We start from the raw sequence: 26,505 nt of genomic DNA on the forward strand, positions 1-26,505 counted from the left end.
CACAGGGCTAGTGTTCTCCTTTGGCTGAGCAATAGAGAAAAAGCAACCCCTTGAGTCTGACATTCTACAGCATAATCAAATCAGGACCAAGCCACACTCCGTGGTGGCCAGTTTGGGGTTCGGGTTCTCCTCTCTCCCCAACCCCCGTGACTTCAATAGGGTTTATGACTGCACACTCACAGCCAACTCAACCCTAGGATAACAGAAAGAGGCAGAAATAGAAAATTAAGTCATCCTGGCTGCAGTGAAGGTTGTAAAAACATACCACCCTGCAGGGGAAAACACACCACAGTTATCAAACAGCTGGAGGACCCAGTATCCATCAGAGATTTTGCCAGAACCATCGGAACTAAGGGGCCCTCTGGCTAGTGACTCACTGGTGCTCACTGGGAGCAGCAGCCCTTTACACCCATTTTAGTGCAGCCAGATTTTCTCATCAGATTCACAAGCCAATGGAGTGTACAGGCCATGGGGCCTCAACCATAACACAGTTAATGGTCCCTTTTTATTCTAAAATGATATTCTGATATAGCCCACTTACATACCATGGCTTTTTTTTTTTTTAAAGCAATTTAATTCCCAAAGTGAAATATAAAGGAGAAACAAGAAACAAGTTGTTTTTTAAATACATGTATTTCAATGTGCTAGTGCTCATGAGCTGGAATGAAGTCATCAGATGGCCACAAGTTTGGACCTGAAGGAAGTGACAGAGCAGAAACCAATTCAAACGAGACATATGTGAAAACCTAAGAACAGAGGTGAAGTCTAAATAAAAAGTAGCATTACATTAAGTAATAATGAAGAGATTCTGTGTAACCAACTCAGCTCTACGCGACCATCAGTGGGTAGCTGCCAGCCATGTAAGGTGGGGAACACACTTCACAGAACAATGTCGCCAAGCACTGCTAGACATCCAGGTTCCCTGGGCTCTGTCCACCAAATGCCAACAGGGCTGTTTGTAATCATTACACCAACTGAGAACCATGCCCTCCATGCACGCGATGCCCCCTAGGGGCAGAAGCTTCCCTCTGAGGACCAGAGAGGTAGGCGGTGGGGACATCAGGGACCAGAGGCGTTAGCCTCTCAGACTGGAGCACAACCCTCCCCGTTTCCCCTGCAACCACCAGGCTCTGCCCCCAGGAACCAGAGTGCTCCTGACCCAAGGGTGGCCCTTGCCCTGCCCTTGGGCTCCCCAACCTGCTGAGCCTGTGGCATTTAGTGGGAGCAGCTGGAGGCGGCAAAATCTGAGCCTCGTGGATTTGTTGGGGTGGGGTCAGGTGTCTCACAGTCTCCCAGGCACCACCCCTTGCTTCTCAGGCAAGCTCCCTTGTCTTCCACGAAGCCCCAAGGAAGCCGGACACCCCTCTGAACCCTGCTGCTCCTGCCAGCCAGGCCCCACCAGGTGCAGTGTGGCCAGACTGAGAGACAGCAGTGACTGAACAGAGAGGCCCTGGAACTAGACGGTAACAGGTAAGGAGGCAGGTGCCAGTTTGCATATCATCTGTCAGCGATGCCCTGGACGATGGCCTCAGGCTCCCCAAGCCTCCCTCAACAAGACCTGTTATGGCCACATCATCCCACAGCAAGGGCGACAAGGGCTGCAGGCTGGCAGGAGCTTGGGGACCAAGAGGGCGCAGAACGGCCCTCCTGGGCTGTAGCAGTCCCCTTCAGGGTGGAGGCAGGCACAGTAAGATGACAGGGGGTGACAGCCAGGTGCACAGGGCCTGCCTGGCCCCCGTACCTGGCCTCCTCCGAGGCGGACAGGGCATTCAGTCTGCAGAGCACCCCCTCCACCACGCAGCCTCACCGCACCAGGTGGGAGGTCCTGGTGCACAGGACCAGTTCACGTCCTACTCCATGGGCGGGCTCTAAGGTCATCACATGATATAAGAATGTGCATATATGCACAATGACTCTCCAAAATCTACCCTGACCTGGGTACCGTACGAGGGATCAGCACACAGACCCTCAGTCCATCCAACACAGCAAGTCTGCTCTTCAGTTTGAGAACTGATGTCTATTTTTCAATCGGGATGTGCACGAGGAGCACCTACCCTGACAGCCACCATCTCGTGAGGAAGCCCAGGCTGCAGAGAGAGAACATGTGCAGAGGTCCCAGCCACCATCGACCACCAGATCTGAGTCAGCCAGCCCTAAGAGGATTTCAGCCCCCTGCCTTTGAGACAACCCCAGTCTTTGAATCTAGGTGGGGCCCCAGATATCATAGAACAGAGAAACTATCTCCACCAAGTCTGTGACTAATTCCTGACCCACAGAATGGGAACTAAAATTTTGTACTTCATGCCTACGTATCCTGTTGGGTACACATTTAGGAGCAGTCAGTTTGTGTGTATCATTAAACATTTCAATATGCAAAGCTCAGTGAAAGACTCACACTAACAGAGGCATACCAGCACCTAGACGAGCCCAGGAAAGAGCAAAGTCAAACCACACACTCACTCAGAGCATTAGCTTGCAGACCAGAGGCCCAGCCCCCACCTTTAAGTGATTTGTCCTAAAGGAATGTGTGTAATTTAATTCTTGTAGTTTACATACATGATGGATTCCACCAGAGGGGCTCTGGAAAGACTTGTGGCTTGACAGATGATAGATGAATTATCTGGAACGACATACCATGGTTTGCACGTGACTGTCCAGTGTAGCCAGTGATGAGTGACCTCAGAGGCCTTGGCTGTCCTCCTGGGCCCCTGTGAGCTGTGGGCTCTGGGGCCAGCCGTGCCGTGTCAGAGGATGGAGCAGCCACAGCAGTACTGCTCAGGGTAGTCTACCACGTACACTCTGTGGTCGGTGCCATAGATGTAGTAGATATAGGTCTTCCCTTGGTACCAGTAATGAACTTCCGTGAGGGGAATCAGCTCGATGGTCTGGCGCTGAGGAAACAATTGGCCAAGAAAAACTTCAGTGTTTGGTTCACATCACTCACCTGCTCAAGAACCTTCAGTAGCTCCCTACTACCTATGGGATGAAGTTCATGCTTTTTATGGGATGAAGTTGGCATTTTGGCTCCAATCTGCCTTTCTAGATGTAGCTCCTATCATGCTCCTTCACACACCCTAAGCTCAGGCCCAAGATTTCTCCTCTGTACCTCCTATCTGACTCTATCTGGGGGCACAGGCATCCCCAGGGGAGTCCCACATATGAAAAGCCACCAGCCAAACAGGACATTTTCCAAAAGCATTAATTTTTAGATGGGGTGGAGGGGCAAAGAAAGGTAGGAAGATAGAGTCAATTTAAGCATTTTTATAGTAAAAGAGCCATGGAGATATTAAGGAGTGGGTTGTACAATTTGAATTAAATTTCAAGATAAAACATTTGACACCAAATTCCAGAGGTGGTTGGACTGCTCTAGGCTCTTTTCTCAGATCCTTCCCTCCCTCCCCTACCACATGATTTTGCATCAACCCTCCTTTGAGAAAAGTCTTTCTCAAATATTCTCCTGTTTTTATAAATGGGGAGACTGAGGCCCGTGGACTCACGGAGGTTCAGGTTTGGAGGATCATCTAGGTCAAGCCCCATCTGCGTAATGCTCAAATCTCCTCTGCAGTATGGACTCTGCCCAAGAGCCCCCGGCACTCACCCCCGGCCACAGGGTGGGCCTAATGCTCCTTCTTCTCTGGCCCCTTCTCTGAGCAGCTAACAACCTTCTAAAATCAAGGGGTCCTGAACGGAGGTAGTGGCCCTCCCTGGGAGAAATCACTGGCCTCCTCCCAGACACCCATCTCTGAGAGTTTTTGGCGCTGTTCTGTATGGACGACTAAAGAAACATTTGATGTTGGAAAGCTCCTCCCAATCATGGAAACAAGCTTTCTGAGGTTGTATTGTGGACCAGACTCTGTATCAACCCCCTAAGTTCTTCTGTGCAAGCTGCTCAGACATGATGTGGGAATCCCAACCCCGGAGGGAGGTGGTGTGGTTGGCCCGGGGTCAGACTCTTGGACTTGCAAGAAGCTGTACCCCTCCAGAAAAGAGCCCCAAGTCCTTCCACTGCAGGTGATGGTCCAGAGGCCCCAGGGGAAATAGGCTAGGGGGTGAATTTTGAGAAGCAGGTCCCCGACTCTATTGGCAGGGCAGCTGAGAGGCGGCATCGTGGCAGGACGAGAGGACTCAAGAGTCACAGTGTGTGTCTTCCATGAAGCTTCCTTTCTCTGAACCTCAGTTTCTTCATCTGTAAAATGGGGATTATAAACTTCTATGTCAAATGGTTGCCAAGACCACCAAAGGAGATCATGAGACTGTTTTACTCGGTGTCCAGAAGCTGATCTCCAAGTGGTAGTTGGGGAAATAAAAGGTAGAAGACCCCTCTTAATATTTTGATACAGAAACCCAAAACGGGAACAGAGAGGCAAGAGGAGATGAGAGCTGACATCACGGCTCAGAAAGCCTGGACAGGCTTGTTTCCAGACTTCTGCACTGAGATCAGAAGGAGAGCTTAGCACACCAAGTGTCCCATCTGCTTCTGATTCACAAGGTCACGGAGTCTGAGGCCACAAACTGGTCAGGGCTTCAGCTGCCATCAAGTGGTTATCTTGCCCCTTACCACGGGTCACCATCCCCTCGTCTGCCTGCACACCTGGGACGGGCAGCTCCCAGGCCTGAGAGTAAAGACCGGGACTCAGTGTCATGACAGCGCCTCCTTGTGCTAACTCCACTCACCAACTTCTCACTCCCAAACAAAATCTCAGCATGAATCTGTCTACAGATCCAGGACCAAAGGATGACTTAGGAAAATGACTCACAGAAGTCCCTCTTCTCCCACTGTGTCCCCTTTTAAAGGAAAATGTGTCCCTTCCCCTGACTTTCTCTCCCTTCCTCCAGGACTGGGTCACAAATGGCTAGTGTCGCCCAAGACAGGACTCAGCCACAGGGGAAAGCCCCTGGAGACACAGCTTCCAGACTGAGGCCTGCCACCCACGTGCTGTGTGACCTTGGGCAGGTCACTTCCCCTCTTTGGGCCTTGGTTTCCCCAGTTGCCGAATGAAGGGTCCAGAAGGGACTCAAATCATCAGTCTCAGAAGTAAGAGTCCCAGGACAACCACTGGTGTCTACAAGCTGCTAAGTCATGTCCTTAATCCTCTTTCCGTTCCCAGAGTAACAACTCGGTATTTGGGGCTCTTCGTGTGACCCACACTGCAGAATACTAGTGCTGCAAGAGCAAGCTCCCCTAGAGGTCATTCTGGGACCTTTCGTGCATTGTTCGCATCCCCTGGAGTCCGCTTCTGCACACACACCCCTGCTGCTCACAACTCAACCTTCTTCAGAGTTGTGGATATGGAACCCACTTGCCCCACGGCGAGCAGGAGTGCCTAGGAGGAGGTCCCCGATGACTGGACGGTGCTTTAGAGCACAAGTCCAGCTCCCTCACCTCCAGGGGACAGCTGCTGGGTGTGGCTGGCGCTCAGAACTCCCCTGGGACGGGATGAAGGCTAGGCCGCCACCTCCATGGTGCCCTTGTGTGGCCTCCCCTGCCCACTCTGGCTCCCAGACTCGTTTCCAGGTTTCTCCTAAGAGCCCTTCCTTCATGACCATCCTGCACACAAATCCTAGTCTCGGAGCTGCCTCTGCAGAGCCCAACCTAAGGCAGGGTCCCCCCGCCAGCCCCCTCTCATTTCGCAGGATGGTGAGGCCTGCGGAAGGCAAGAGGGGCCGGGAGCCCTACTCTGATAACTGAGCTGTCCCTGCGCTGCCCACCCCAGCGAAAAGGGCCCTAAATCCTGCCCACACAGATATCCCCACAAACCTACACTGGCTTTCCTAAGAGTTGTTTGTGCTGTCTTGAATGCAATGAACAATAACATTTAGCTTGGAGATGGGAAACTCCTGGGCTTTTCCACTAAGAAGCTGTGTGATCTTGGGTAAACTACTGCCACCCTCTGGGCCTCCTCTGGTTTTCTGGAGAAGTCATAGGCTTGGACTAGACCAGGGTAGCCAGTGATGGCCCACAGGCCAAAGCCAGCCTATCGGCCCATACAGTATTCTTAGCATTTAAATAATTTTGTCCTCAATATTGAAAAACTGGAAGACTTCATGTAAAACTCAGGGCCTCTGAAGGTCCGAAACCTCTGCCCGTGGGCCCACACAGCGTACGTGGTGGCCTGCCTCTTTGGATAAGGGGCTCCCACATTACCACCAGCCCTGGTAGGCCTTTGAGTTTGCAATGCCCTGATTCCATGATTTCTGAGGACATAATAATGATTTCCAGCCCAGCTCCATGGTGGTCATTATTCATTTTTAATTAAATGCATACTTCTCTCTCCTGAAAACAGAGGGAGGTGTGCAGAGAGAGGGGGGAATACTCATGGCAAAGGGAAAAGAAGGAAAGCAGACATTTCCAGCAGCAGCTTCCAAGCGCTTTAGGCACATTATACCTCATCCCCACTGGACCCTCTGAGGCGATGGTGGCATCTCTCACTGCTGAGAAAGGGACTGCGGGGCGGAGGAAGCGGCTGGCTCAGGGCCACACTGGGACACCAGAGGCCCCTCCGCCACCTAGTGGCCGGCAGGACGCAGCACCAAAGCAAGCTCAGCCCAGGCCGCCACCCGCCCTTGGGAAGTCCTGAGGGGCAGGGTGCCGGGCTCCAGGCCTGCCTGTGGCCCTGCATCCGGAGCTTTCCCTTCCAAGGCAAGGTTAGAATCAGTCAAAATCACAGGGAGCCATATTCCCACTTGAAACCCTGCAATAAATAGCTTCCCACTGCTAGAGCGTAAAGATCCAAAAATCTCTCAGCATCCAAGGGTCCCGCCTGCCCGCTCCGCCTCTGCCCTAAGGTCAGGCCCTGACGCTCTCTTCTCTTTACCGGAGCCTCCCCTCCACCCTCAAACCACCTCCCCATCCTGCCTCCCGTCTGTTCTCAGAGAGGGAGCGTCCTTGCCCATTTCCTCGCAAGCGACCAGCAGGACAGAGGGAGCCCAGGCCACCCAGCAGCTTCCCCTCCCCGCAGCCCCAGGCCCCCGCCTGGCTCACCTGCTGCAGGACGCGGGCTCGGGAGGCCAGGGCGGCGCTGTGCTCCGCGATGCCCCTCTGCGAGGCCAGAGAGATCTCGCGCAGTGGGAAGTCCACCACGGGGTACACCTGAGGGGGAAACAACTCCAGCTCGGGCCCTGACCCAGTATCAGCACCTGGAGCGTGGGGCTCGGATGCAGACTGAAGAACCAGCCCCGGGGGTGTCGGGGGCGGGGCGGTGGGGTGGGGGTGATGGGTGCCAGGATCACACACGTGCTGGGAATTACCCGTAGGCAGGCCCCTGATGACCCACGTGACAGCCTGGGGCGTTCAGACCTGAAAAGGCTGTAGATGGGGAGCACCTGTGGCCCACTCCCTTCCCCAGCAAACTTACTGCTGCCTAACTCAGGCCTGGGTGGGGTAGGAGGCCTTGGGGGCCGGGGAGGGGAGGGGTGGCAGATACCTGAGGTGAGCGTGTAGGAAGTGAAGGGACTGAGGCAGAGAAAGGAGGCTGAATACTATCCAGCCATAAGAAAGAACATCCTGCCATTTGTGGCCACACCCACACGGATGGCCCTTGAGGGCAGTATGCTAAGTGCAGTAAGTCAGAGAGACAAATACAATTTGATTTCACTCATATGTGAAATCTAAAATCAAACCCAAACTCAGATACAGAGAACAAACTGGTGGTTGCCAGAGGCAGATGGGGCAATGAAGTCAAAAGTTAGAAATTTCCAGTTACGGATAGGTAGGTTCTGGGGATTGACAGTACAGCACAGTGACTATAGTTAATAATACTGTATTGCAGATTTCCAAGTTGCTAAATAAGCAAATCTTAAAAGCTCTCATCACACAAAAAAATACTGTAACTATGCGTGGTGACAGATCTTAACTAGATTTATGGTGGTGACCATTTCAGAATATACACAAATAAAATGTTTGCTTATATATGTTATATGTTTATATAGTTTATACATTAAACAAATGAATCATGTACACCTGAATCTAATACAATGTTGTATGTCAATTATATCTCAATTTTTAAAAATGCATATTACAAAGTGAAAGAAGCCAGTCTGAAAGGGCCAGACTGAGAACCTGGCCCTCTTGGGACAGGGACCGAGGGTGTAGTCAGAGTAGGGTGAGGGCCTCTGGGAAAAGCAGGGCGGAATATTTACAGTCAGAACAATGTAACAATGGGCAAAGAAGTCCCTATTGAAACTCTGTGTTAAGCATTATGCAAAGTCAAGGTCACACTAATTCTCTAGGGAAAGATACCAGACTAAGAATATAGACATCTTCAGTGAGATCAGTTAAAGGTCAAAGGCCAGGAGCAACTTGGCCTGGAATGTTTGAGTGTTCCACCAGGGTATCTCTCACTGTAAAGAGCCCTAGCAGACAGACAATAGCCCAGCCCACCTTGAGAGCAGGGCAGGTGGTGCAAGTCCACACATTCCCCAAAAGGCCTTTTTTTCACATTCCCCAAAATCCTCAGCTGCGGATTAAACCCCTAGACAACGCACCATCACAGACTCTCTTGTCCCGTCCTGGCGTGAGCTTGGAGCTCTGTCCTTTCACTTTATCTCTAAATAAAAGCCTGTACCTTTTTCTCCTACCTTGAGTGTTTGTGAAACTCATTCTTCGGCTTCATAAACAAGAACCCTGGCATCACTCTCAGAAAACGACACAAGGATGCCGTTCAGACATCCCATCAAGGCCAAGTGCCCTGCCAAGGCCTGCAGCAGGGGTTGGCAAATCTTTTGTGTAAAAGGCCAGATAGTTTCAGGCTTTGCAGGACCTCTGTCTCAGCTACTCAACTCTGCCCTTGTCACACAAAAACAGCAACAGAAAATATGCAAGCAAATGGACATGGCTGTGCTCCAATAAAACTTTATGTAAATAAGCAGGCCAAGGGCCAGACTTTACCAAACCCTAGCCTACAGGACCCTCCCTCATCTGGCTGCTGACACCTCTTGTGTCTTAGCTCCTTGCTTTGCCTAGCTCACAGCCTTCCAGCCCCTCTGCCCTGCTGTTCCTCTGCTGGAACGCCCTCTCTCAGATGTCCACATGGTCCACTCCCCCAACAACCTGCACTCGGCTCTTGCCCAGGGTCACTTCCCTGCCTGCAGCTGAAACAACATCCCCAGCCCTTCCTGTATCTGTATCCTGCTTGCAAATTTCTCAGTGACCCTCACCACCATTTGACATTGTGGTAAAGCTGTCATCATTATCTCCCTCCACAGACTGTAAGACCTATGAGGGCAGGGACTGTTTCACAGCATCTCTGAGGCCTAGAATAGTGCCTCATGTAGAAGGAGGGTCTCAAGGTTTGTGGAAGAGAGGGAGAGAGAAAGAGAAAAAGGGAGAAGGAGAAAAAGGGAGAGTTGAGTATGTGAAATTCACATGCCTCGTCCTGCCCAGGCACCCCCCGCTCCCACCCAACCTGTCTTTCCAAGTGAATGCTGCAGCACAGAAAGCCAGAAGGCCAGCAGTGAGGACAGGAGGGGAGGAGAAGCCCAGATTCTCTGTGGCGCTCTGCAGAGCCCTCCTTACCACGGTGTTTTCATCCTTAAACAGGTTTGCCCCTTTGGCTTTAGCAAGGAGCTCCCGGGGGCAGTTCAGGTGGTGCTCAGACACAAACTCAAACAGGCTGTTCTTCCTGGAAGTGAAAAGGATGAGGGAGGGAGTAGGTGCTGTGTTGGGTTAAGAACATGGGTTTGGAATCAGATCTGGCTGGAGGGCTTGCATTACTACTGGCAGGACCTTGAGAAGGTTGTTTGCCTCTTCGGGCCTTGGCAACCTCATCTGTAAAATAGGAAACTAGTAAAGGCCTAACAGTTCTGCTACGTAATTTCATCCTCACCTGGGAAGTGCTCAGCAAGGTGCCTGACAGGAAAGGCCCCTCATGCATGGAGCCTTCCCTGATGGGAATTTAGGGACTCTGTACCCACTTGGGAATGCCCAGCTGTTGAGTGACTGCTATGCTAGAAAGTGTTGATGTCGGAATATGAACACAGGTCTGTTGCAGAGCCTGCCAGCATTCTGCCACCCTGCGCTGCCTCTTCCCAGGCATCTCTCCCCTTTCCAGGTTGCTCTAAGCACTTTTCTCCCAGCAGGTCCTTGTACTGAGAAAGCCCCAGCCCAGGAGAGTTTCTCTGCAGAAACCAGTGAAGGCCAGGCCCCCCGGCTCCCTGCCACGTACCACATGATCACCAGCTGGATGAAGTGCAACAGTTTCTTCTCCCCCTTGCAGGTGGTACAGGTCTTGCTCCCCCGCCCCGAACATGTGCTGCACCTAAGAGGGGCACACACCAACAGACAGTTATGGGACCATCTTTCAGAGGACCCCCCACACCCCAAATCCTTCCTCATGCAACTGTTGTGGACATGGGTTGCTTCCACCTGCCTACCACCTAGACCTGCTTCTGGAGGCAGTGCCCCAGCTTCACTTTGGAGACTGCCCCTCTCCCACCCAGCTCACAACATTCCTGGGCTACCCCCACCCCTTCTATAACCAGCTTTGCCCCTCAGCCTCGCCAATCAGCCTATTCCCTCCCTGGCCACAGAGGCTGATACAAAGAAGGTTACATGACCCGGATGAGTCATGACATCTGCCCAAGAACTTTTGTTGGAACTACCAGGAAAATGACATCCTTTTCTATTGAGGTTAATAAGCTTGGAGCTGCTAGTGGTCCCTTCTGCCACCACAAAAGACAGCTTTCCTAAGAATGAAGCCAACACAAAGGAGAGCAGGGTGAGGGATGGAGACAGATTCCTTGTGACAGTGTATAAGCACCTGGATCCAACTGTACCTGAAGCTATGACAGAAATACATTCCAGAACTTTCCTGTTATGTGGGCCTATAAATTAACTTTAATGCTAAAGCCAGTTTGAGCTGGATTTCCTTCACTTGTAAATGAAGGAAACCTGAGTTTCTTTCCAAATCAAAGACCTTCTTTACCAACTATGGGTGGCAGGCCCGCCAAAGCTTTGCCATTTAGCTTGTTGGAAGGATGGCTTTGGGCCTCAATGAGCCAACAGTATCACATACCAACACAACTTTGAATAGTTTCACTTCTCATGGTTTTGTTTCTAAGATTTATAAATACATTAAAGGACATAATTTACAAAATAATGCCCACTGTTTGCAAAGCCCTATAAGCAGAGATGGAACTTCGTTGATTGTTTAGTCAATCAACCAACCTTCCTTGATTCCTCCTCCATTCAGGCCCTGCAATGAGTTATAAATAAGGGTTTGCCCAGGCCCCAGTTTTCCGAGTTAGGAATCTCACCCTTGGGTGGTCTTCTATATTCACTTCCCTACCACATGAACAGGAGGAGGTCTCCTCTCCTTAAACCAGCCCCTCCTCCTTTCAGGGCCTCATTCCTTATGCCCAACCCACAGAGTGCTTCATGAGTTCCAGTTTTGAAATATCAGGCCTCGAGAAAAGCTCACCCACTCCACAAATATGTACAGAGCCCCTAGTAAGCACAGCTGTGGGGACACAGCAGTGACAGGACAAACTGTGCGTCTGCCTGCCCTCCAGAAGGCAGACAATGAAAAGCACGGAAGCCCATAAGGGACAGCATTTCACCTCGGAGCCGAGGAACCCACTCATACCTCCGCCTGCCGGACCCTGAGCACATCTGACACCTCCGGGGCTGCTTAGCTTTGCGTCTGGCTCCACTGCAGGAAGAGCACCTCACCTGCGGACACACCACGGCCTCAGCCCCCATTACCTCCCTGGGAGGCAGGGCAAAGGGCATCCTAAGACCCGGTTTGAATCCCAGCCTGGTGCCCTTGAGCAAGCCCCTTCCTCTCTGGGCCTCAGCCCCTTTGTCTGGAAGATGGGGGTGTTGGACATGGTGTGTCTCGGGACCTCTCCTGCTGTAGCTTCCAAGGACTCTGCATCCTGACATCCCTGGTTCTCCTGAGACAGCAGCCTCTCCTGCTACCGTCCGATCCTCATGACCGCGGGGACTACCCCCAGGCCAGAGAGCCATGACCAGAGGGGGCAAGGAGAGGGGCGGCTGGCCAAGGGACCTGGTGCCGCAGACAGGAGCTCTGCCCTGGAAAGGTCCCAGAGGGGCCCAGGCTACAGGCCCACATTTGGCTCAGAGGGGGCACCAGAGACATTTTGGAGAAGGCCTGAGAGAGGAGGGGAGCAGGGGTGGAGGGAGGAAAAGGCAGGACCACAGCACGGGCAAGAGGCAGGTGGAGGAGAGAATGCTCTGAGTGGGGAGAGCTGCAAGCACACAGTGGGCAGAAGGAAGGTGGGCATCAAAGTGTGGAAGGGCAGGCAGGTGGACAGGAGGATGGAGGAGGCGCAGCTCAGAGTGGCAGGTCGGCAGGATGTGCCCGAAGTATCGGGCGCACATGGGGAGAGCTAAGAATGCATGGGGAGTGTGGTCTTATTCCTGGGACAGTGAGCAGCTCTGAGGTTTCTGCAAAGAAGGCAAATGGCACTGGTTGTGTGCTTAGAGGCCTGGACTGGGCTGAATAGTGTCCGCACCAAAACATCCACCAGGAACTCAGAATGAGACATTGGGAAAGAGGATTTGTGATGTGATTAGTTAAGATGAAGCTGTACTGGACTAGGGCAGGCCCTAATCCCAGGACCCGTGCCCCGACAGGAAGGCCATGAGGAGACACAGGGCACACAGAGAGAAGGCCACGTAACCGGGGAGCAGAGGCGTAAGTGATGCGGCTACAGGCGCAGGGAAGGCATGGACTGCCGGCAGCTGCCAGAAGCCAGGAAGGGGGCTCCCCCACAGGGCCTCCGGAAGGAACCTACCGTGCTGACACCTTTCTGTGGGACTTCTCCGCCTCCAGAAAGGTGGGAGAATTAATTTCTGTTTTAGGCCACCCACCCCATCTGTGGTCATTTATTAGGGTAGCCCTAGGAAACTAGTACAAGGACCCACCCATGTTGCCTCTGGACGCCCTCTGAGTGTCGCCTATTCGGCACTCAGCACCCTGTACTACCAGCGCTGGTCACCTGTCGGTCTGCCCTGCAGATGGAGGGTCCCTGGTGGGAAGGACCCCAGGGCCTAGACCTCTCATAAGGCCCAGCGCTGAGCAGGTACTCAACGAATGTTGGTGGAAGGATGGGAAAAGGAGAGAAGAATTAAAATCATAAGCCATCAAGTTGAAAAAAAGCCAGTGGAGGCAGCCTGGGCAGCTTTCCCACTTTCCAGGTGGGAACAGGATGCCCAGAAAGAGAGAACAACTTGTCTTTGCAGGCAGCCCGGCCCTTTGTCCCCGTGTGCTCCTCCTCCCACAGGATCATTCACTCACCAACGGCCACACACGACTCACCATGCCGGCCCCGTGGCAGCCGCTGCATTTGTAACGCCCGCGTCCATGGCATTTGTGGCATTCCTGAGAGTGAGACACTCTGTTTCCCAGACACCAGTGCAGGAGCCCCCACCCTAGCCCCGTGATGTCCCCATCCAAAATGGGGTTGAGCAGTTCAGGGCCAGGCTAGGAAGATGGTCTTTCCCAACTGACTCGTGTTCCAAAGGGCCTTGAATGCCGAGCCAAAGTCACCATTTCCTCAGAGCCCCAGCCCAGCCTGCTCTGGATGCTAAGAATGGGAGACGTGTTCTCCGAGCCCCATGTCCTAACTCAGCTCTCAGGCTAAACTACAAAGGCCAGTGTCCTTTATCCCTTAGGTAACTAAAGTGGTCTTTGGAAATAGAAGTCATAAACAATGGACAGCATTTTGGGGAAAAGCAACAAGCTAGCGATTGGAATCTATTCACTAAATCAAATAGTCTTTCCGCTCTGGGAAAAAGAACAGACGGAACTTGCTGTGGACTCTCCAAGTCCTCTTCATCTTGTAATGCCATGAAAACTCAGAGGGTGAAATTACATGCGTGTCACATTCTACAGTGCAAACAAGGCAGGTCATTAGATGAGGACGTCATATAACACAGGGTTACCTTGACCAATGACGAGTGAGGGACTTGGAACTTCCTGGTGTCTTCCTGGAACATCGGAGGAACCTGGACGTCGATGTCCCAAAGCCTGGGGGAGGTCCCTCTTTGTGGCCCATCAACTGAATGGTCTGACACAGAAAGGATCATTTTAAGACCAGGAGACAGCTGCAAGGACCAGCTTTCATTACTCCCCAAGTGCTGTAGAGACTCCCCTTCATGCCACGCTACAGGCCTGGGGCTACAGGAGGGGGCAGGGGGCACCACTGGAGTCCACGGCAAGGCACCCAGGCACTGGAGCTGGACATGCCTGGGTCTGACTCCAGGTTCTTCTACTGCCTAGCTGTGTAACTCCAGACCAGTTACTTCACCTCTCTGACCTTCAGTTCTCTCACCTCTAAAATGGGGATCATGCTGGTGCCTACCGTATAGATGGTAGTGAAAATCAGATAGAAGAAGGCATATAAATGCTCAGCACAGGGCTGGCACATGCTGAGGGTTCAATAAACAAGAATTGTCATCACTGTCGTCGCCACCCCCACCATCTTCTTTCACCTTCTCCTCCTCATTTCAAGGAGATAGCCATAGCTTTAGCCATGATATGATATTAAATGCTTCAGATAAGAGTTGCACAAAGGGCTCTGAAAACTCTGAAGACTGATTCATTCTGTTGGGGAGGGGAGTGGCAGGAGAAATCCTGACAGGCTTCACGAAAGAGGTGACCTGAGCTGGGTCTTGAAGGATGAACCAAAGTGATGAGCAGAGAAAGGCTGGACACCGGGATTTCCAGAAAGAGAGCCTTAAGCCTCTAGTGGGGCTCAGCAGAAGGTAAGATGGCACAGTGAACGGGGTCTGGGGGTCTAGAGACTCAGGGAGGCAGGCAGATGCCCAAACACACGTGCTGCCTTTGAGCCTTGCCCCATGTGCACATACCAGCCTGTGAGCAAACACTAGACTCTTCCAGGGCCTTCTGCAAACCATCTGGGCAGGATGCATGTGCTAAGATCTGCACAGGAAAGTCTCTGAGATGAGAGACCATCTACTCATTTTACTGGGGACAGAGACACCCAGGCTCTGAGCAGAGCAGCATCTTACTCAGGGTTGATGGCCAAGACAAGTCCTGATGTTTCCCACCAGCCCCTGCCATAGTTGGTCCCAATTACACTGATTTCACTTACTAGTATAGGGTTGAAATGTCCATTCACTTATCCTGGATTCACTGAAAGTCTCTAGTCGATACTACAGAGGCAAAAAGAAAAATAGCACATTGACGCTCATGCCCTTTAGGAAGACAAAGCATTACGCAAAATGATGAGGCTTCCATCTGCTGCGGCTCAGCAGGGAAACTAAAAGGCCCCAGACACAGTACCCAAGGGCTGCCTGGAGCAGGCTGGCAGCAGCGATTGCCAGATGCCCCAGGATGCCTGCAGGGAGTCGGTCCACCCAGGAAATCCCCCCTGCCAGTTCAATAACTAGGGCAATTTCAGCTCCCCATTTCCTTATACATAAAAATGTTCCATGAGGCAAGTTTTGAGGTAGCAATTGCCTTTGACAGATGGAAGCCACTGGAAGCCACTGTTCTGTTCCCTTTAGAGGAACGTGTCTGCCTGATGTCAAGATCCTCCTGTTTGATCCTCATCTGCAGAATCACAGCACAGGAAGGGATATTGGACATCATCAGGTGCCTCCTTTCACATGTGAGGAAATGGAGGCTCAGAGAGGTCAGGTGACTTGCCCAAGGTTACACAGCTCCACAGAGGCCTCTTCCCCCAGGTCTCGGCTCTAGCCACTCCCTGTGAGTCTTCTGTTTCCTGTGTGACTGCTCACTGCAGGCTGGCTATGCCAGTGACCAGTGACACTGGAAAATGTGAACTTAAAAGCTGCCCCCTGGCCCTGTCAATGCAGAATGTGATGTAAGTGCCTGCTGTGGTCTTGGTGCCAGACATAGGATTTCCCTGGAGCTTCAGGCCCAGGCTTGATAAATAAATGATTCCTTGGCACAGACATAACTAGGGGAAGCAGAGGGAGCTGGATGGAGGGGAGTGGATAGACCTTTCTCAACCCACCCCACCGGGAAGTGGTTGGTTGTGTGTTTAAGGACAAGGCCTTTGGTGCTAGCAAACCTGAGTCTGCGTCCCAGCATGGTCACTTTAAGCTGCGTGTTTTGGGCAAGTCACTTCTCCTCTCTGGACTTCCAATTCCTCCTCTAACTGGTGGCAATCGTACCAACTGTGAGGATTTGCTAAGGCCCATGTCCTGTTCTTTTCATTCTGCCCAGCCCATCCAGCCTCCCAAGGAAGACTGATAATAATTACTTCTTGCGTTGCTCCTGAGAGCTACAGACCAGAGAAGAGGCAGAAGGGCCCTCAGTGTCACCACCACTGACAAGCACTGCTCCCCCCAAACAGCTGTCTCCCATTTCACCCCCACACAGGCCACCACGTGGAGCCCTGAGGCTGCCAGTGCCGGGGCCCCCACCAGGGGCTCCCCTACCCGGCAGAGGGTCTGCTGCCGCAGCTCCTGGATGATGAGGTCGCCGGCCGCGCTGCTGCCATAGCAGCATTTGGAGCTCACGAAGCTGCGGAGGGCCTCACGCGCCACCTCCTCAGTCACCGCAGGGACTCTGCTGGGGACAGAGGGGCAGGGGGTCTGGGCAGGGCCTCCGGGCTCACCCCAGCTGGCCACAGGTGGAGACAGGCCAGGAGAAGGGAGGGCTTGCGCACTCAGCAGCCCTGCGGGTGGGCACTGTGGGAACAGGAGCCATGGTGGGAAGGCGGCGAACCTTTCTTTGGCTGAAGTGCAGAGTTCAGAAGAAGGGCTGAGAGAATCTTAGAACTCAAAAAAAAAAAGAAAAAAGAAACCCTCAGAGATTAACTACCCCATTGTACAGATTAGGAAAACTGCAGTCCAGGGAAGATGTCGCACAGCTAGGACACAGAGTCAGGGAAGGTGATGTCCCTGCCTTTGGGCACCTTGACCTTGGCCAGGGGTGCTGTGAACAATGCTCGTGGGAAGACCACAGCAGAGAACTGTTGTCGGGCAGCAGTGCTCCAGAGACTCACCGTGAGCCCATTAGATGAGAGTGGCAGTGCATGGGAAGGCAGACACGAATATCCCTTTCCTCGGCCTTCTCTCTGGATGCTTCCCTTCCCCCTGGAAGCCTCCCTGAGACCCAACTGCTACATCCTCTCCTTAGTAAAGCCCACCCTACCCCAACACCACCACCTCCAGAAAGCTGAAGTCCTCCCTGCTTGCATCTGCATGTATTTCTCCATGGTAGCCCACCTCCCCACGGGTAGCCCTCTCACACACGCCGTGTCTCCAGCACCCCCGACTGGCAGACAGCCCTGTGTGCCTGAAGCGCGTGCATGGGCCAGATGACCAAGACAACTCCAGGAAGGAAGCGGGGTCTGTGCTGGGCATGGGATTGGGTGGCCAGGGAGGGAAGGGCCGGGAGCACCCCAGAGACTTCTTGGAGGCAAGATGCAACCACCCAGCAGAGAGGCCAGACCCAGACAAGGGGCAGCCCACCTTCCCTCTGAACAAAGCTGGCAAGGAAGCCGTGCTTTGGCCTGAACCCTCTCTAAGCGAGGAGGGGTGGGCCTCTCCAGGGAGCTAGGCCAGGGGTCAACCAACTTTTCCTGTAAAGGGCTAGATGGTTAAATACTTTAGGCTTCCTGGGCCATGTGGTCTGGCTCAACCACTCACCTCTGCTGCTGTAGCAGTTATAGGTGGTAAATAAACGAACAAGCATGGCCGTGTCCTCCCGAAACTTGATTTACAAAAATAGGTGGCAGGCTGGGTTTGCCCCGGGGGCTATAGTTTGCAACCTCTGGTCTAGACTGTGGCTTTCAGTTCTGCCTGGTAGCCAAACAGCCCAAAGAGTTTGGTGAGATACACATTCCCAGGTTCCATCCCTGGGGACTCTGGCCCAGCAGGTCCAGGTTCCTGAGGTTCTGTCAGACTTGAGGTTTGTGGCCCCTGGGTCCCGGGGGAGGGCTCTCAGGGGGCAGTGGTGACATGAGGCTCACCATGCGTGACCGAGTGTGGTGGCTCCATGTGGGTGGCCAGGGCACAGACGCAGCTTACCTATGTTCCAGGAACGAGGCCCAGCACCTTTGCTCGTGGGGTCTCCCTGGGGCCTCCAAGGGTGGGAAGAATATCTGCCGTCCTGGAGGAGCAGGGAGGAGTAGGGGGCTCAAAAGTCCAGCTCAGACGCACAGGTATTTGGGGGTGAAACAAGGAAAGGATGCTGCATTTTAATGCATGAGACACAAGCGTGATGGTTCTAAAACCAGCATAATTCTGGTCTTAAACAGACAAAGACACTGTGCATGTTCCTGGACACAGGGTCCTCCCATTCCCTCAACAGTGATGAGAGGTGTCCCAGGACCCGCCAGGGAAAAGGGGAGCCAGGCCAGGGTTGGCCTGCTCTAGAGACAGGCCTCCAATCAGCATGAGCCCAGGCACCAAGCCCCATGGACTTACCAGCCTCTTGAAGAAGCCAGTCATAGCTGGGCAGTCTCTCCAGGAGTTCATCTGGGGGTGCCAGAGGGCTCTCGGCCTCAAAGCTGAGGTCCCCCACACCTGCAGAGAGAGGGGCAGTCAGAGCCTGAAGGAGGGAGGGGAAAGTTGATGGCAACTTCTGAGGCTGTCAGGAGAGGTGGGTGCATTACTGAGAGCATGACAGCTGAATGGAGGCTGGCTCACTCTGGCACCCTGGGGACAAAGAACGCACCTGCAGGACTGGCTGGGTTGGGGGGGTGATAGTAACAGCCGGGATAATGTTGATGAGAAAAAGATTAAAAATGGCAACTCCTGTTTGCTGGGCCCCTACCCTGTGCCGGTGACTATGACATGTTCTTTGTAAGCATATCATTCCAAGACTCTAGGACACGGGTACTGAATTGCAGGCAGTCACAATTCTCTGATGCTCGTCTCCATCTCCCTAAACCTAGACGGGCAGCCCCTGCCTGCGCCTGCCCCTTCTCCCCTCTGCCCTTCACAGGTGTTTCCAAGGGGCCTCTAGCACGTCTAATGTCACCTTGGTGTCTGCTTCATGGATGACCCGAACTAAAACACTAATACCACCCATTCTACCCATGTGGAAACGGGGGCTCAGAAAGCTAGTGACTCGCCCAAGATCCCACAGCCAGCTAGTGATGGAGATGGATTCAAACCAAGGCCCGTCAGTCCCCAAAGCCCAATCTTTTCTCAGGTACTTTTCATGGGGCAGGCCTCGTGGAGGACTCACTTACAACATGCCTGCTTTTAAAACCGCATCTTGATCTGTCAGGCTGTGACACAGATGCACGCGGCCCTGAGACTCCAAGAAAACAGAATATAAGAACTGGTCCCTGGAAACTGTGGACAGCCCACAAAGCACCTCCCACCCCGGGTTCCAGAAGGTATGGCGGGCAGGACTTCTAGCTGCCTTTCATGCTAGGAAGCAAGAATCCCTCATATCTCTGGCTCTCTAGTGCCCAGCTTAATGATAGAAAATTGACCTTACAGGGTGAGCTGATAAATAATCAATGGAAGGTGATCCTTTCTGCATTAAACCACTGACGGGCACTCAGGGCAGACTTCCAGCTGATCTACCTCCCGCCCTCCATCGCACTTTTATTTTGCAGCTCTTTACAGCCCACAGCCCTTTGCTTCCACAAAAATAAAAGCAATGGCCAATATCCTTTTGAGTTTAATAAAAACTGGGGCAGGGAAATAAGCAGATCTTATTCTAAATTGGAGCAGCCTAGGTTATCTGGAAGTAGAGATGGCAGGCGGTGAGACAGCCTGAAATCCTGAACCATGTGCCAAGAACAGTGGAGGGAGGAGGGGCGTCATTAGGACAAACGAACGATCCCACTGGAACACTCCCCCCAGATTAGCAGACCTCCTTGTCCTCTGACAATAAGAAATACATATGACTCTCGGAGGGGCTTGCAGGGAATTTTCAAGGGAAGCTGAGACAGAAGAATGCAGATGTTGACTGGGCCCTTCTTGGCAGGAAAGCTATCTTTGTGAGCAAGTGATGCTGTGAGAAGTAGGTGAGACACCTGGGATGTGAGTGGGGGTGACAGAGTGACATCACCCCAAAGCTTCGGACCAATGCCTGCGAGTGGGCACTGCCATCTCCAGTCTAATCATTCATCCTGAATTTTATTCAGACCTTAGTTCTCAATTTTGCTTTACTTTTAATAAGTTTTCTGGCATCCTAAGCTATTTGAGCCATGAGTGATCCAGGGATGGGCATTTTCTATGAATAGCCAGGTAGCAAATATTGTAGACTTTGTGGACCATATGGTCTGTCTTGATCCTTCATTCCACGTGGCCTGAAAGCAGCCATAGGCAATACACAATTGAATAAACATGGCTTTGTTCCAATAAAACCATACAGAAACAGGTCATGGGTCAGTCAGATTTGGGTCTTGAGCCACATTTTGCCTGGCCCGACGTAGACACTAGCACCTGTGTGAATGGGCTTGAGGGGGTCAGAAAGGTGGAGGCTGGAATTTGAACCTTACTGGGCCCAAGGCCTATGCCCATCCACCACAGTCCCCATGAGCCCAGTTAGCAGAATTACAGAGGAAGGTCGGGGTTGGACTGCAGCCAGGGGTGATTAGAGTCAGGATCCCCAAGGCACGGTGCTGGAAGCTGGCCTCAGAAATGCCTCAGTCTGAGACACGTAACGCACGACACGGTGCCAGCCACACACCCTTGGAGAAGTCAACTCTCCCAGGATGGCGCTAATGCCCATCTAATGAGACAACATGTACACAGCTCTTGGCCCCAAACCTGGCATTTAGTAAATGCTCAATCAATGCCTTGGACCCGAGGAGGGAAAAGTCTTTTCTCTACATGCTCCTTTCAGCCAGGAGACAAGAGGGAAAATGTTGAGCACAGAAAGAAAGGCAAGACCTTCACTGCCCTCTCCTGCGGGACGGCCCCTGCCCACCAGGACGCCTTGGGTTGGCTGGGACATTGACGCTCTCCTCAACTAGAAGGCAGGGAAGGCCATGTGGCTTCTATGTCCTTCTGCAAACTAAACAAAGCCGCAGAAGGGGGAAGAATGAGAGGTGGGAAATTTAGAGCCCCATCCATCAACCGGGAGCCACCCTGACCTCTCTGAGCAGTTACAATTCGTCAGAGCTAAATTAATCTCACCATTATGTGAGGTACAAAAATAAAGGACTCCAGGCTGACCTACAGGCGGATGCGTCATTTCCTGTGTAGATCTGGTCAGGCACAATAGGAACACCAACGTCAGGGGGCATTGTGTGACACCCAGTGTGGGGCACCCCGAGGGGGCCGCCAGCCGCATCACCATTTCCACGGTGCTGGGCTGAGCTCCAGGGCAGTTGTCCAGCCAGGCCGCCCCACCCTCACACGCTCATTGTGCCCTGGGGCTCACAAAGGGATGGTACAGGCATGACCTCTTTTGCGCTTCGTGACAACCACTGTTTGCTCCATTTCATAGAACAAGATGAGGCTCAGAAATGGGATTTGGGGCAACAAGCTCACATATTCACAGCAGAGTCAACAAGTAGTACTTAGAACTCAGACCTTGACCCCAAGTCCAGTGTCCTTTCCACTTAGCTGAACACCTCACTGCTCCATGTAAATGGCTGTGAGTGTGGTAGCCCAGAAAGCTTTGCAAAGTGTAACCAAGATAGTCCTCACCAGCCACCAGCTATTTTCCTTTTGTATGGACAGGAATTCTTCCTGTGGGGACAGGCATAATTAATGGATAACCTCTTTAACTTTTTTTGTTTCAAATGCCATTCCCTTTATTTCACAGGATAAAAGGAGTTCACGTCTCCTGCTCCTGATTCCAGTATTAATCATCTTAAAAGCAGGGAAATCGTAGCACCTCTCTGCTCAGATGGCCCCCTACAGCCATCCTGCTTCTATTTGTTTCCTACCTCGTTTCCTCCAACAGTTGTGAGAAAGCCTTTAGGACAGGGAGCCCCCGCCGCTTGCATGCTGTCAATGCGCATAAATGCCTTGTGACGTGAATTAGACTTAAGATAATGCAAGGGAGAGTCAGAGATTCAGGTGGTCAAATTCACACCGACAGAAAATAGAATGGTGTTTGCCAGGAGCAGAGAGGAGAGAGCACGGAGAGTTGTTTTAATTGCTTTGGAGTTTCAGTTTTGCCAAAATGAAAACCTTCTGGAGATGAATGGTTGCAGAGTAACAGGAATCCACTTAATGTCATAGAGTTGTATACTTAAAAATGGTTGGGATGGCAAATTTTATGTTATTTATATTTACCATGATTGAAAATCATTTTTAAAAAAAGGGAAAGAGAAGGAGAGTCAGGTGATCATTAGATAAAGCAAGCAAGAGTCCTGCTTTGCCAAGAAGAACAAACCAAATAATTGGCCACATTACATAAAGGCCTTTATAGCAAAACCAGAAAGCCTGGCCAGGCCATTCGCACTGAAGCAACTGCCCACAGCTAACATCCAAGCTCCTAAACTTGGCAGCTAAGGCCCCGTATGACTGGGAGACAGGAAGAGAAGCCTTGTCTGCCCTCATGACAGGGGAAAAACCTTGTTGTCCAGACCAGGGGTGGGGAAGGGAAGACGGCTAACTGGGAGCGAAGGGATGGGGGGCCTAGAACAGAGCAGGAAGTGGGAGGAGACAAGGCTGCTGAGCCTTGAGAGAGAAGTGCGGCAGCTTTGGGATGGGAGCTGCTGAGAAAACATCTGGAGGAGCAAATACGATGCCCTCCATGTGAGTGAGACCAACATCAAGGAAAAGGGAGGAGGACGGGCCAGAGGAGTTTTCCTTGAAGTTACACAGGCCCCCTCTGATATGCCAAGAGACAACCCAACAAAAATTATGATTCATTTCCAATTGGTTGGGATATGGAGCTCCTGCTTTGGAGAAAGTGCCACACTGTGCCAAGACAGGGCCACATGGGGGCTGGGCTTTCTAAGCTGGCCTCTCCTTACCAGGGGAGACTGGTCACTTCATGACACTGATGGCTGTATCTGTGCCATTTGTCTCAGCCCTCGTTCTGGCGTTTCCTGCCCTTGACACCCCATCACCTCCCTCGGCCTGACGCGGCCCAGACCTCCCCTCCTGCAGGGCCTACCTGGCTGTGGTCCCCCTTCTCTGTGCCCTCCAGTGCTCTGTTCCCCTCTCCACCATTGCTTTCCCAACAGCTTTATAAAGAATCCATTTAGGGTCTGCCTCCCCACTGGACTTTAAACACCTTGAAGGGAGGCCAACGAATTCATCCTTGAGCACAGCACACAACAGACCCCCTGTGTAATCTTGGGGGAAAACCACTTACTGTTTTAGGGCCTGATCTTTCTCTAAAATAAGGAGCTCATGGAGTATGGGAAGACTAGGAAGAAAGATAAGTGAAGGCTTTGGGAAAGTCCTTGGGATTACCTCTAAGATAAAGTATGATTTCACTGAAGTTTTTTATTTCTTATTCTCCAAAGAGGACACTGTATCTTTCCATTAGGAGTTGCTGGGCACACAAATCCTTTCCAGAAACGCGGCAGCCTGCAGGAAAGACCGGGTGGGCCCTGCGCAGCCAGGGCCAATGTGGTGGGGTGGGCCAGCGCCCTGGGTGGCCATGGCCCCATCCAAAGGGATATGTGAGAAATGCTAAGACCCCCACGGTCGGTCACCAAGGCTCTTGGAAGCTGGGCCCCTGCTGAGAAGTCCAGGAACCTTTCCTACCAACTGGCCATGACAGCTTCTCTCCAGTCTCCAATCTCCAATTCAAGACTGTGGGTGAAGGGAACACTTGAATGAATGAGCTTTGGGGAGCACAGCTGGCCTGGGTGCCAAGGGAGAGCCCCAGCTCCTTAGCATCGGGTCACTGGTGATGACAGTGGTGTGGCCTCAGATCACTGCCCCCTCCCCAAGTGCCAATGCCCAGGAGTCAGTAGGTGCCACCTAGGTCCTTCGGTTCCTGGACAACAGCCCTCTCTTAAAATTACCAGGGGTTCTAATTACAGCCCATCTTACTTGAAGAGGCTCTTGCTTACCATTTCTGGGAGGGGTTCAGTCTATAATAAAAGAAGGTATATTATAAGGGATATGGCTTTTAGAATAAAGAAGGGGATCTTTCTTCTTCAGCTCTGGGCTAGGTCAACTTCCTCTAAGAGTTATTGAAACCTTATTACATCAAATAAATAGGCCCTGGTCAAGGTGGAGAAGACAAGACCCTGAAGGGTTGCTTCTCAGTCACATTCTGAGTAGCCTTAGAGGGGTGGGGGCTGCGGGCTAAATCAAGACTAAAGAGTAGATGCTCCAGGGAAAGTAGTATCAACTCAGGGCATGAAAGAATTCATGACAGCATCTGCTGTAGGAGGGGGACCAGCCCGTCACTGGAGGTGTTCCAGCCAATGGTGGGAGATGCCACCTCTGGGCTGCCACGCTGACAGAGGCATCCCAGCTGCAGAAAGGCCTTCCAGGTGACTTCCATGTGGCTGCCACATCCCAGAAGGTCTCTATCCCTGCCTGCTGTGGTCCCAAAGGGATTCATTGAAGGAAGATACTCATTCTCTGAAGTTGCCCACATTATAGGCTTAAAAACTGAGGGGACAACACTTCAGCGGCTGGGAAGGGTGACTCAGTTGGATAAAGTGGGTGGTCATCTCTCACCTAAGAAGGGACACTTACATTATCTAAGTCCCACAGCAGCTCCCTTTCTGAAACTTGAAGAAAAATTTACCTAGTTTTAGATTTCACCAACTTACTTTCTAAAAACTTTTCTGGACTATCCTGTACCTTCCAGGACACCCTAAGTGCTGACCTGAGGTTCAATTATACTGGAAAACAGCATGGAGGGTGACAGAATCAGAGGTTTTAGAATTTTAGGAGAGCTAAAGAATTCACCTTACTCTCCCTTGTTTACCAGAAGGCACGATGCCAAAAGAGAAACATAAAGGTGATAGTATTTTCCAATAATAGCAGTTTAATTGTAAAGCTCAGGGGGACATGACTGATAATTTTCCAGAGTCAACATTTACCCCATGCCTCCCTGGGATGAGTGATGTATCAGGCACTTTATACCCAATTAATCCTTTACCAGTTTTGCAAGATGATACCATCTCTACTTTTAATTGGGGGAAATGTAGCTCAGAAAGGTTAAGTGACTTGAGCAAAGTCACCCATCTATTAGGAGGCAGAGCTTGGACTTGCATCTAGATCTGAAATGAAAGACTGCTTTTGATAATTATAAAATGAAATTATAATTATCAAGTGAAAGGCTATTAATGAGTAGTGGTTTGAAGAGGAAAGATTGCTAATATCCAAATGTTAGTAGATGCTTATCAGATAAGACTATAGATACACAATTTCCAGTATATCAGAGATCAGATTAGGCCTTGCTCAAACACATGGTAAGTATCTCTGCACAGTCTCCCGCTTCAGTATGGAAAAGAATTCCAACAGAAGTTAAAATGAGTTCTCTCTACAGTTAGCATGGTTCATTTTTTATATCCCACTTGAGCTCTGAAACTTAAAGCTTTGAGATACCAACATTAAAGATAACAAAGAATGTTGGACCTACAAAGGACTTTCAAGGTCACCAAATTGGGTAAAAATGTACTAGTGTCACAGGCCTCTCTGGGATTCACATGAAAGCTGTGTACTCTGCACCCCCTCCCCCAGCCCTTGCCTAAAAAAAGCACATTTACACATTTTGCCCTCATCTTCATGGTCCTCAAATCAAGAACTCCTGATGTAATCTCCATTTATACATGGGGAAATCAGGGCTCAGAGAGGTTCAATGACTTGCCTAAGATTACACAGCCAATTCACCACAGAGCATGTACCTGAACCCTAGCCTTCTAATTCCCAATCTGGTACTCTACCACATTGCCCCTTCCAAATTCAGGATCAAAAATACCCTTTTTAAATATAGCACGTTTCTTCCTAAAATTACCATTTCCTTCTTCATCTCTTTAAATAGTCCTTCAATTCCCTTGTATTTCTGTCTCATTAATTACAGGATGGGGTCACCGAGGCTGTTTCAGGAGAGGCAATGAACAAGCAGGCTGTTTGCTAGAGGGAGAGCTTTCATAACATTTGTTTAAAATTAACCTAATCTACGAACTGCATCCAACTGGGACTGAAATGAGAATCCTGATAACCAGTCTCACATTTGGCTGGATGGGCGCCGGGTGACGGGGGACTGTCAACTACAGACGAGAAGGATAAAGACGCAAGCCTCAGATGGTGTCACCGTGGTTAGGGAGAGAAGTTCTCACCTTAGTTTTCTGCCATCCTTCCCCATTGCCCAGAGGCACACAATGGAAGAAACAGCCTGCAGGATGCAAATGGGCTTTACAACGCCCGCGGAAGGGAGGAAGGAAGGGACGCTGTCGGCAACACAGACGCTGCGCCTGAGACGGCACCGCGGGCAGAGGGAGCACGCGGCCCCGTACCGGCTGCAGAGGTGGGCGCCCCGCGCCCTCCCCCGCGCCCTCCCCGCTGTACTTACTGTCCTCCTCACTCGGGTCCCTGTCCATGGTCCCGACGTCCAGCCGAGGAGGGGTCTGCCCTCCCAGTGGCTCTGGCTGCCTGGATTTGAGGGACCCCACTTGGCCCCTCCCAGAACATCAGGCCCATTG

The 26,505-nt window shown here is 51.7% G+C and overlaps 1 protein-coding gene across 3 annotated transcripts; it reads right to left on the reverse strand.

Annotated features, from left to right (window-relative positions):
* Positions 1 to 628: 628 nt before the first annotated feature.
* SSUH2 (ssu-2 homolog) lies at positions 629 to 26,505 on the reverse strand. Of its 3 annotated transcripts, none has more exons than XM_037019388.2 (12): positions 26,376 to 26,505; positions 18,389 to 18,487; positions 17,990 to 18,071; positions 16,394 to 16,523; positions 15,079 to 15,139; positions 13,907 to 14,031; positions 13,281 to 13,343; positions 11,583 to 11,668; positions 10,164 to 10,256; positions 9,515 to 9,620; positions 6,983 to 7,090; positions 629 to 2,891 (listed from the first exon to the last, which is right to left on the reverse strand). In XM_037019388.2, the coding sequence occupies exons 1-12, from the start codon at positions 26,401 to 26,403 to the stop codon at positions 2,745 to 2,747; spliced, it is 1,128 nt and encodes a 375-aa protein (XP_036875283.1). In that variant the 5' UTR covers positions 26,404 to 26,505; the 3' UTR covers positions 629 to 2,744. The 3 variants fall into 3 exon arrangements, with proteins under 3 accessions (XP_036875283.1, XP_036875282.1, XP_073087068.1); XM_037019387.2 differs by having other exon boundaries at positions 16,394 to 16,526; XM_073230967.1 differs by lacking the exon at positions 13,281 to 13,343 and having other exon boundaries at positions 16,394 to 16,526.

Source organism: Manis javanica, chromosome 3 (assembly GCF_040802235.1).
Source record: "Manis javanica isolate MJ-LG chromosome 3, MJ_LKY, whole genome shotgun sequence".
Taxonomy (NCBI): domain Eukaryota; kingdom Metazoa; phylum Chordata; class Mammalia; order Pholidota; family Manidae; genus Manis; species Manis javanica.